General features: G+C 37.3%; 1 protein-coding gene across 1 annotated transcript in view; it reads left to right on the forward strand.

The window, feature by feature from the left end:
* Positions 1–13,126, forward strand: part of LOC125678224 (collagen alpha-6(VI) chain-like) — a 40,240-nt gene that overhangs the window by 8,966 nt on the left and 18,148 nt on the right. The window contains exons 5-7 of the mRNA XM_048916495.2: positions 6,795–7,196; positions 8,100–8,261; positions 11,207–11,650. Coding sequence (XP_048772452.2) covers positions 6,795–7,196; positions 8,100–8,261; positions 11,207–11,650 — 1,008 coding nt within the window. The remainder of the gene's footprint in view (positions 1–6,794; positions 7,197–8,099; positions 8,262–11,206; positions 11,651–13,126) is intronic.

Genomic DNA, 13,126 nt, shown 5'->3' on the forward strand with positions numbered 1-13,126 from the left:
ATTCTCAGTTGCAATTTTCCATTGTCATCTGCATACGGTATTTATGTATCCTAACTGAGTAGTTGTAAAAGTATCTTCTGCGTAGGATTAATTTTCAAATTGAGACAGCCTTCTTACATACATGTTGATGTTGGACTTTCAGCTACAACCTGGCATTAGGTTGAATGCTGTCTGACGTGTTTTATAAGACCACGCTTTGCATGCTGATTTTGACTACATATTACTCTCTGAATTGTTAGGCAGTTGTATGCACATCGATTTTGACTACAAATAACTCCGTTTACCTTATCAAGATATAGGGCTTACGGCGGGTGTGACCGATCAACAGGGGGTGTTTATTCCTCCTCGGCACCTGATCCCACCTCTGGAGTGTCCAGGGGTCCGTGTTTGCCCACCTCTCCATGTTGTATTATAGGAGTTATGAGATTGATCACTGTTCGTTATCTTCATCTTTCATTACTCCGTCTCCATATGAGTGAAAAATTCTCAAGCGGGACTTTAAACAATATACAACCAACCAAGAGTTTACCTAATCATGATCTAGGGTTCACTGTGGGAATTAACAGTCACAAGGGGATGTTTACCCCTTCTGGTGTGTCATGGTCTTTGTACTATTCTTAATTTTGTTATTTCTGGGATTGATCACTGTTCGTTATCTTAATTTTTTTTTTTTTTTTTGGAATAAACATAAAATGCAGATATATAAGATTGGCATGCATGTTAGGAAAATACATCAAACACGGATAACTATTTACCTGGAACTGACCAAGAGAAATACAGGTCGAAATCTCTTAACTCTGTATATTGACAAAATCACAATAAACATATGCAATTCCTGCAGCTGTCACTTCATGATATAAACTGCGACACGAATTAACCCATGTCGACTTCCCGTGTTCAATCAGCGGAAATATCAAAATAGAATATGTTTTCTGAATTCTTACATTCTAGCTTACAATATCAATTTATAGATGTAATCAGGAACTTAATGATCTAGGTGGATACACATCTGTGAGATATTTTATCATTTTCGAAAAGTAATGTAAAATTTGTAGTTGAGCATTGAAAAACCACTACTTACTGAACTGAAGGTCTTACAAATTGCAGATAATACTGAAATGTATTATATGCAGTTATTTCTTTGTAATGAAAGCACAAATCATGAGAGAAATTTTATTTAACAATATTTTATTTCATATCCTTTCATTTCAACACCTTTATTAGAGAAATCAAAGTAGTGGACAAGTTTAATATGGCGTTTTGGTATGTATGAAATAATCTCAAATATGAAAGTAGGAGTTATGAGATTGATCACTGTTCGTTATCTTCACCTTGCATACATACTACTTGGTATTTCTTCAACTCGGTTTCAGATATAAGAAAGGGATCAAATAATTCCCAGTAATTACAATGAGTAGCAAATGAATTGTAGACCCGTAACCACCGGAAGAGGACTGTAACCTTCATTTGATTGGTTGATCGATTGTATCTTGTATAACGTCCCATTCGAGAATTTTTCACTCATATGGTGACTTCACCATAACTGTTGAAGGCCTGCAAAATTTAGGCCTATGCTCGGTGCTTGCGGCCTTTGAACAGGGAGGGATTTTTATCGTGCCACACCTGCTGTGACATGGGTCCTCGGTTTTTGCGGTTTCGTCCGAAGTACAGCCCATTTAGTCGCCTCTTACGACAAGCAGTTGGTATTCAGGACCCTTTCTAACCCAGATCCGCACGGGATACCTTCATTTGAAATGCACAGGAAAGGTCTACATAACCCTTAATGAAAAGGTGAATATAACAGTGATCTATCTCATAATTCCTGTAAGGAATACACAATTAAGAGTTGGGCACACATAGACCCCTGGTCACATCAGAGATGGGATCAGGTGTCTAGGAGGAGTAATCACCCCTGTCAAATTGTCACACAGGCCGTGAGCCTTATACATGTATCTCGTTGAAGTAAAAGGCATAATCCATAGTCAAAATCAATGTGTAAAAAACGGCCTAACAATTGGTATTTAACATGTCAAACAGCATTTCATACAATGACAGGTTTTATTGCCAAACAAGATCGTTATAACGACAATATTTCAATTTGTGAAATGCTGACATTATAAACAAGACAGTTGAAACCCCTAAACATCAACTTTTATACCAGTAACCTAACTCAATTCAAAATGTGAGACTATGCAGAACAAGCTCTTACATAACAAATCAGTTGAGAAACATAACATGTCCAGGTGATTATGGGATACCGCGGCATAAATATGGAAAGTTGACGATGGAGAAGCAAAGTCACCCCGTTTGTGATAAAGGTTGATTGTTAAATTACGGTTGACATCTACGTTCTATAAAATATCTAAGTACGAAACAGATGTGGAGGACTCTATCGTGTTTTATTTCGAGTGCAGAGTGTTGTATCGAATAGACATATAAATGAAAATGATTATTATATTGTCGATATATCCTAATGTCGAGTTGAAGGCCACAGAGATTTTTCTTCTCTCGTACACATATTGTAGCTTTTAAATGAGTTGTGTCTCACAACAATATAAAACAGGTTAGTTAATAAAGGAGTACAATCCATGCCCATGGCAATTGCAACAGGCTGTTGAAAATCCTGAGCACCAAAGATTACTATGATAATGTTAATGGGCAACTCCGGCATTATTTAAATATCACCTTCAGAGTACGCATGCGTAGAATCAGAGAGGTGTAAAACAATGTAATTTTAAACGATTGATCACTAGATATGAATATTTTCTTTTTCCATTTTCATTGACGAAGCAACTGATGTCAAAAGTCTATTCTTTGATTTATCGTGATAAATGTTCGTGTAAAGTGTTCAAAAATCATTCGTTTTGATGTTGTTTTGAGAAAAGATTTGTAATTTCAACTTTACTAAAAGATCTTTAGAATTTTATAGACTCCACATTTGATTTACACTACTTCTGGCATATGTTGGGTCACAATACGTTTGGAGTTTCTCCTTCACAGCTGTTAATATTTTCGTAAGGAGCAAAGACAGGGCTTGCTAAAATATTTACTGGATCCCACAATGTATCTATGTTTGTAGGGGTTTTTGTGAAGTGTAGGAATTAACATCAATTGATTTCTTTATGTTTAAAACATTTTAGCGATCATAATTATCGTCAAGAATCGCACCCTCTGTGAAATATGACGTAGGCCCATTATCACCTATAAGTAGTACACATCTGGGTTGCGACTGAATATCAAAGATGTTTTGTAATGCTTCAAATATTATAAGTTGAGAACTTAACAAAGTAACAAAAAATATACATCGATGGAAAATGCATTACTGAAGTAAAATGAATATTTGAAAATTAAAGTCAATATCAATAATAGCGAGCCACTCGCAGAGCAAACTGTCATGGTAACAAGTGTATAAAAGACAACTGATTCAAAGTTTAGGGTATGTTGCATACCCTCATTTTCTTTTCTTCAAGTATCGTGACGTATGCATGATGTCGTCGTAAAACAACCGCAGAACTCCTACCAAGAATATTCCATTGAATAAACGTCCCGTTTAGGTTTTTCTAACGCTCAGACAACAAGAGGCCCAGGGGCCTTATAGGTCACCTGAGTATCATGTAACAACCTTCCAATGTTTGAATTAGGTTTGTGTTTAAATATAAGAAGTTTGATTTGGATGGAAGAAACATTGAATAGCTATGTGGTCAGCCCCGCCTTTGCACCAGAACCCCTGACCCAGGGGCCATAAATTTCAGTTCTGAATAAAGCATCCTTGATCATCATTATCATACTATTAGTTTGTCTACTTAATACCCAGCAACAGAGGAGAAGATTTTCAAAGAAATAAAATGCATTTTCACTATATGATCAATAGGGCCCAACCCTAATACCAGAACCCCTGACCCAGGGGCCATGAATTTCACAATTTTGAAAGAGGCATCCTTGCTCATCATAACCATGCTATTGGTTTGTCTACTTAATACCCAAGGACAGAGAAGAAGATTTTCAAAGAAATAATGCATTTTCACTATATGACTTATAGAGCCCCACCCTAGCACCAGAACCCCTGATCCAGGGACCATGAATTTCACAATTTTTAACAAGAGGTACTGTGAGCAATGCTCACTAAGAATACCCCCCGCTTACCCCAATCTCCCAAAGGGTGTTGGTAATAGGTATAAACTACCTCTTTTCCGAGTGTTGCTACTTCGATGTCCAGTGAACATGACCTTTGACCTTTTGACCCCAAAATTGACAGGGAACATCTTCATCCCATGGGTAGTCCATATGTATGATATGGTGACTGTAGGTGGAAAGGATAACGCTTTAGAGCCCGGAAACCATATTGCTACTTCAATGTCCAGTGCGCGTGACCTTTGACCTTTGACCCCAAAATCGATAGGGATCATCTTCATCCCATGGGTAGTCCATACATATGATATGGTGACTGTAGGTGGAAAGGATAACGCTTTAGAGCCTGAAAACCATATTGCTACTTCAATGTCCAGTGCGCTTGACCTTTGACCTTTTGACCCCAAAATCGATAGGGAACATCTTCATCCTATGGGTAGTCCATATGTATGATATGGTGACTGTAGGTGGAAAGGATAACACTTTAAAGCCCGGAAACCATATTGCTACTTCGATGCCCAGTGTGCTTGACCTTTGGACCCCAAAATCGATGGGGAACATCTTCATCCCATGGGTAGTCCATATATATGATATGGTGACGGTAGGTGGAAAGGATAATGCTTTAGAGCCCGGAAACCATTGCGTCTACAGACGGACGGACGGACAGACGGACAACCCGATTCCAGTATACCCCCCACAACTTGTTGCGGGGGGTATAAAGAGGCATCCTTGCTCATCAATACCATGCTATTAGTTTGTCTACTTAATACCCAGAGACAGAGAAGATTTTCAAAGAATTTCTACATTTTCACTATATGACCAATAGAGCCCCACCCTAACACAAGAACCCCTGCCCCAGGGGCCATGAATTTCACAATTTTGGTAGAGGGCTCAACGCTCATTATAATTATGCCCACAGTTTGGCTTCTTGATGTCCAGGAGTAAAGAAGATTTTTTAAAATTACACTCATTTTGATGGTTTTTGCCCCACCCCTCAGGCCCCAGGGGGGGGGGGGGGGCAGGGACCACGAATTTCACAATTTTTGTTCCCCTCCACCCACAGATGCTATATGCCAAAATTGGTTGAAATTGGTTCAGGGGTTTCAGAGAAGCTGAAAATGTTCAAATATTAACGCACGACGCACGACGACGGACAAAAACAGATAGCAATAGGTCACCTGAATAATTCAGGTGATCTAAAAAAAAAACGGAATTACACACTATTAAAAGAAATTAGATATCAAGACGACTTTAAGCTACTACAAAATGTGATGTTAAAACGCGATATATTTCAGTAACTTAACTTTCTATTCTCAGAGTAAAAACACAAGCAATATGAAAAACGATATGCAAATTGTTTTATGATTCCATCATAAATAAAAATCGACATATGTGTGACAGCGATGTCAGTACTTTTCTATCAACCATGCATTATTAGACAAAAAAGGTAAAGATCCATGACATCAATTCATAAATCTCTACTCGGATATAAGTGAATTATTTTTAGCCAATACATTTGGGAAAACCAAAACTATTCAATAATTCGTGTGTGAAAGACATCATAACAGTAACTACTATATTCCTGAATTCTATTCAGTTCACAATCAGTCCTATTGAACACACTAAGTTTGAGATTGATACTGTTTGACACCTAGTTGTTGATAACAACGAGGGCAAATATGACGTCATAATGCACTGATTACATCATCCGCGTTATATTTCCCGCGTTAGATAAATAGGCAAATCAAATGTCTAGAGTGGTATTGCAAGATGTTAAAAATTTGTACACGTCCTGATAACTTCAAACTTTTCTGATTTTACTTGCCTGTTATGAATAAATCTATACACCGTAAACATATTACCCTCAATTTCGTAAACTTTAGGACTATTACCATCTTTTGAGGGTGTACTCCAAATACCCCGGTATATCAGGATGAAAAATGAAATTGACCATTGTATATTTATTTAAAAACTGTAATATAAATTATCAGCACAATCTGGGCTGTATCGAAAAATATTTTTGATGAATGTCTTTTCACTCTTGACAATGTTACTGTCAGCCTTGATATCATATGATAATTATAATAATGATTATGTGTGTTAATGTATGTATAAATAATTATAATAATGATTATGTGTGTGAATGTATGTATAAATAATTATAATAATGATTATGTGTGTGAATGTATGTATAAATAATTATAATAATGATTATGTGTGTGAATGTATGTATAAATGTCATTATCAGATACTAAAATATGCAAATAGAATTTTAAAAAAAACCTTTAGGACTATTAAATATGGTCATCTGATGCATCTTAGGGTGCCATGACCCAAATATAAGTTACTATGCCTTCCTAGATAGGGATATATACTCAAATCGTGTCATATGGTACATTTCACTGTAAAATCAAGGACAATCAAACCCTTTCAGTTTATATATCTTGTTTGTTTGGACCCCAAAGTAGGTAAATATGGCCTCATTTTGGGTTTGCAATGTGATTTCTATCATATAATTGCATCATGTACACGAAGTTCGCAATGGACGTGACATATCCTAATAGTGTACTCTATTGTTCTTAAACTGAAACCGATTGAGGTATTTTATTGGATGGTGAAACAACATTTGAATCCCTGTAATATGATATTTTTCTTTTTTTATTTAGGCTGTAAGCTGGACATAGCGTTTATTGTTGAAAATTACAACCTGCGCTTTATAAAGAGATTCGTAGTAGATTTAATGGATGACATACCCGTTTCTTCTAGTGGAGTTAGGGTAGGGTTTGTGATATTTGATTCGGGAGCACGAACCGTGTTTGGACTCTCAAGTTATACCTCCAATGAAGCTCTAAGAGGAGCTATTGAAGGAATAGTCGAGACAAGTAGTTCGTATCACTATGTGGACAAAGGTTTGATAGAAGCCCGAGACAACGTATTCACAGCCGCAGGAGGTGATAGGACAGACGCCCCAAACTACTATGTTTTTGTCGTGGGACCATTCTACAGGAACACAGATGCTGTAGCTCGAGACATCAGTAGTAGCGGGAACAATTTCATATTTGCTGTTCGTAAGTACTCTGTATTTGACATATGCAACCATTGGACATACCGTATATCAGGGTTTTTTCCGCGTCGTGTTTTTTCTTCTTCCGCGAATCAGAACCTAAAGCAGTATATTAAATTTACGCGAATCAAATTTTCACTATTTCAAAGTCATACCGAAAATATAATTCACGATTATCTAAACTTATAAAGAAATTGGGGGGGGGGGGGGGAGCCAGCATTTGTACGTATAACTCTTAATGTTTTATGCAAAAATTCAGTCAATGAAACGATTTACACGATTTCTGGGTTACTGTCGTAATTATAATCAAATCTCAATATACTGCTTCTCTGAATCCATTTTTGACGATTTCGGGTTTTGTTCGCATGTAATCATAGAGCTTTGGTTTGTCAGCCATTCGCTCCAAGTGGCTTCATCCGGGCGAGAGATAGATCGACCTTCACCTCGTCAATTTCGGAAGACGCACTCAGCTGATCACACATTTTCAACAATAATTTTGCACTCAAGTATATTGTAAATATGTACAATTTGGCGGTATAGGAACGTAAATCATTGTTCGTTAGCTGTAATGGTACTAATGCAAAATATTTATCGATTTATTATTTTCAGTTTAAAACACCCATAAACCTTGAACCGTTACATGTATGAGTAGCTCAGATATAATTATACATTGATGGAAGCAAAGAACATGGTCCATTTAATTAGCTTTTCCTTTATCAAATAAACACCGAGGCTTACATATATGTTACCTGACGCTTGTCGGATATAGGGGGAACAAAGCACACTGACCGATTCGAAAATCGTCGCAATCAAAGCGGAAATTAGATACACGCGGAAAAAACCTTATATACGGTATACTGTAATTCTCATGCAACAGAATGTACCGATGTGTTTGCTTGTGTTGCAGAAATTGGTTCCTCTTATCACTCGGAGTATCAGGTATCTGTTGATTCCTGTGGCGATTACTCCAAGTACACGAACATCAATTCGTATGATAACTTGGTGACCATCCGAGAGCAAGTTATAGGAGACATCATTACCTGTCACAGCGTGGTGGAAACAACACCAGGTATGTATTTACTAATATCTATAGCTATGTCACGTGGTGGAAACAACACCAGGTATGTATTTACTAATATATGTAGCTATGTCACGTGGTGGAAACAACACCAGGTATGTATTTACTAATAGACATAGCTATGTCGCGTGGTGGAAACAATACCAGATATGTATTAGTTAGCAACCATATTTAGTTTACCTCGACGAAGAGGTGATCAAAGTTTTACCATTATTTGTATGTCTTTCTCTTCATCTACGGTTGTAAACCATTCACGTTTTTTTTAGTTCTAAATTTCCTCGATACAACTATAATTTAGTCACACATGATTTTGACGACGTATAACTCTGTTTACCTGATCAAGATATAGGGCTCACGGCGGGTGTGACTGGTTGACAGGGGATGCTTACTCCTCCTAGGCACCTGATCCCACCCCTATAAACAATACAAAACAGAGTTGGGCAAACACGGACCACTGGATATACCAGAGATGGGATCAGGTGCCTAGGAGGAGTAAGCAGCCCCCTTCGACCGGTCACACGCGCCGTGAGCCCTATATCTTGATCAGGTAAACGGAGTTATCCGTAGTCAAAATCAGTTAGGCAACAACGGTCTAAGAATCGGCATGAAACATGTCAGACAGCATTTGACCCAATGATAGGATGTATTGGTAAACTCGATCGTTATAGCGACCATAAAATTTGGAAAAAGCTGATTTTAAACGAGACTGTTGGAACCCCTGTACCATCAACGTGTTCGTCAGTAGCCTGCTTCGATTCAAAAACTTACCATACATAGAACAAGCTCTGTCAAATCAGTTGAGAGATGTAAACACCATATGCAGGAGATAATGGAATATTGCTACATCAATAAGAGAAGTTCACGATGAAGTGGTTGAAATCATCCCGTTTGTCATACAGTTGAGTTGTTAGATTGCCGTTAATATCTAATTTCAATAAATTATCTAAGTATGAAGCAGAAGTGGATGACACTGTGGTGTCTTATATTTCGATTTCAATGGGATATATTGAATCGGCATATGAATAAAAATTATCATTGTTGATAATGATATATCTAAATGTCGAATTGAAGGCCACAGCAAGAGATTTTTATATCTCACGTAGAAGGTTTTGAATAGATTCTGCTTTATAAGACTATAAAAACAGGTTAGCCAGCAAAGGAGCACAATTTGTGCCCATGGGGGTTCCAATAGACTGTTGGAAGACGTAATCACCAAGGACCACGAAGATATTGTCAACTCCAGCATATTTTTATTTCAACTTCAGAGAACTAATTTCTTTCAGATAGATTGATGTATATATATATATAAAAAAATATTTGTTATGGTTTGCCATTGATTTGGAAATTAGTACAATCCTAGCGGTCGCTGGTATTCACACGGCAGTTCACTCACTATATACATTTATAAGATCGATTCTAACCTGCAACAGAACTGTATCAACAAAAGAATGTTCTAAAAATGATTTCATCGCGTGCTCTTGTTTCTATAAACACTGGGATAATTATAAAGTCTGCGATATAGACTTCGCACATTTTCATAATTTCTGGTATTATATATGCAAGTAAAAATGTAGAGATAACTCTTGTGCATTACAAAAGCTTGTATATATGGACATCGTTAGGTTATTGTAGCAAAGAACGAAGATCCTTGCATTACCAGTTCGGTGATTTAACCATTGGGCTAACCAGGCCGACATACGAAGTAAAGTAATATTTCACCAATATAATAGTATAAGATTTAAACTTATTTCGGAAATCATATTAGAACTCTTCTTATGAAGGAGATAAAAATATTTTTTGAAAACAATCACAGAACCGTTTCTAAGACATTCTTTAAAGCGTTTGACTCTCGAAGAAATATACAATGCATCAATCTGCTAGCTTTTTAATGCTTGTTTTCATGTGCAGAGATGACATAAGAACCGGCTCTATGGACAATGATGGAAAATCGTCATTCATTGTATACTTGAAATGGGCCGATAATAAATGTCAAAATAGTGAGAGAAATCGTACGCTTTCCAGAAACGTCACAACATTTTGAAATACTAGTGAAAAGGATAGTTGAGACACATACAAATCGTGTTATTCTATTTGCTCAATTAGATTTTGTAAACAAAGATCAAAGCAGGTCTCTTCAGAGCTACTTCACGAAAAAGTGTCCACTTTGGTATAAATAGTCATGGGTGCCTATAATGAATTTTGTGTTACCTGAGCTATTTTGGAATGTTTGTGTACTGAATATCTTTCCTGTGCCTATTGGATGAGATTTTCCTCGTCTTCAAATGCACAAGTATCAGAAATCGAATTCGACATTGATTTATACGTGTAGTATGCTGCAAGTGAGATATGATTCTACATATTACTTGAAGGGATGGTACTTAATATATTGATTGATCACTGTTCATTATCTTCACCTTGCATTCCGATGATATAAATATAGACAGTACAAGGAGTTTTCTATCAATTATGTTATGCTTTCCATGAGTTACAACTGTATTATATTCGTACAAAACATTAAAACTAATTATTCTCAAGCTCTTTTCCCCGCGTGGATCCGGGTTAGAATAGGTCCTCGGTACGGCTTTCTTATGTTAGAGACGACTAAATGGACCGGTTCTTATGAGACAGCAAAAACCGAGGTCCCGTGTCACAGCGGATGTGGCACAATAAAACCCCCTCTTTGCTCAAAGACCATCAGCGCTGAGCATACATATAGGCCTAAATATTGCAGCTTTTTACTGGCAATGGTGACGTCTCCACATTAGCGAAAAATTCTCAGGAGAGACGTTAAACAATATACAATCAATCAACAACCGTAGGCTCTTTTAGGAAAACTCGCCTATTTTCAATATTGCTTGATTCTAGGGTAGATTGCCTCATAATAATGCATGCGTCAATTTTGTTTTGTTTTTATTTATGTTGAAATATCATTTCAGGCTGTAAACTTGATATAGCTTTCATTATGGATGACACGTATTCAGTTTCTACCACGGAGTTCACAGACATGAAAAGCTTCTTCAAAAGTCTTGTCGCACGAATAGTTGTAGGAGATACAACGATAAGAATCGGGGTCGTAACCTTTGGTGACGGAGCAGTTACCGCTTTCCCTCTCAACCAATACTCTACTTCCGCTGACGTCATTACTGGTATTGAGGGTATCAGCCGAGGAAATTCGGCATATGGTAGGAGTTACCGCTACGTAGACAGAGCCCTGGAATACACACAGAAGAGCTTCTTCACCAAGGCTAACGGAGATCGTACTGACGCTGCTAATTACTACGTCGTACTTACACATGGGTATTCCTACGGATACAAAAGCACGGAATTCGGATCAGTGTTGCGCTCAATGACCAGCGTAATCAACGATATATTCATTGTTGGTAATTGGTTTAATAAGTACCATATGAAGAATGAGACTATAACACGTATCATATGAATAATTGGCCTAAATAGGGCCTAGAGTTACTTTCGTTTTTATAAGCGAGTTGACTAATTCTAAGCAAGAGAACGTGTACAAATTTCATAGATAGCTAGCGAACTTTCCAGATTTTTTGGCCGGGTTGCACAATGTGCATCCGACTTATAGTATGGTGAATGGTGGGCGGGTTTGCGGGCGGGCGACTGGTCGCATGGGCGAGCGTTTTTGCAATAGGATACCTAATTTGTGTAATCAACTCCTCTTACACCTCGAACTTGACATTTCTCAAACTTTGTACAATTGTTATGGACACATTAAAGATATTCATTTGTCTTTTTGAAAGTGATCAGACATTTTACATGTAGTTGAACTTTCATTTTTAAGCATATCTAATCGTCGCAAGCCAGGCCTATTGTCTCCGTTAATTCTACGCCAAATGCCGTGGCTGTATGATTTTAAAAATCTCCAACTTCATGAATATTTATGTTCATTAGTCAACCAATCGGTGAGCTTCCATTATTTTATTTTTTTGGTAGAAAAACAATCATTCGGAGGTCATTGCGTGCTCGTAGCGGAATAATCCAAGGATTGCCGATTAAGAACAAACTGGACACTATTAGCTGTTGTAATTATCGGACGCTTCTTTGTTGACTTCACCAGTGTGATAAATTTACCATATAATATGCGTAAACTCTCTTTAGATAATTTTCCGATCAACTCTAGTCTTTCAGATTTCAACACATCCACTTTACCCCGAATTTCCTCATCAAGTTTGAGAATACGATTAAAATTATCAAGAGAATTTACAAGCGTAACCACTGCTGTAAATGCAAATTTCATTTAAGAAATACTTAAAAACTTTACTTGCTTCTGTAAACAGGGATATGTAGCCTTTTTTGCCCGTTATTACTTGCACACAAAAATTACACGTTATAGCCATTAAAATATCGGAAATCTGTTATTGTGACTGTGATTGGTAAAACAAATTATTGTGTCATTTCATCAATATTCATGAAAATCGAGGGTTGCGCTGATCATGCAGCCACGGTTTCAGGTAGGGTAGGCACTACCTGACTTAGTAACCGTGGCTAGCAACGATGAGAATGTATGGAATAGAGGGTAGATATTTTGTGTAATCCATTACTCTTACACCTGTAACCTGACATTCCTCAATCCATTACTCTTACACCTGTAACCTGACATTCCTCAAACCATTACTCTTACACCTGTAACCTGACATTCCTCAAACCATTACTCTTACACTTGTAACCTGACATTCCTCAAACCATTACTCTTACACCTGTAACCTGACATTCCTCAAACCATTACTCTTACACCTGTAACCTGACATTCCTCAAACCATTACTCTTACACCTGTAACCTGACATTCCTCAAACCATTACTCTTACACCTGTAACCTGACATTCCTCAAACCATT

This window comes from Ostrea edulis, chromosome 2, assembly GCF_947568905.1.
Source record: "Ostrea edulis chromosome 2, xbOstEdul1.1, whole genome shotgun sequence".
Lineage (NCBI taxonomy): Eukaryota > Metazoa > Mollusca > Bivalvia > Ostreida > Ostreidae > Ostrea > Ostrea edulis.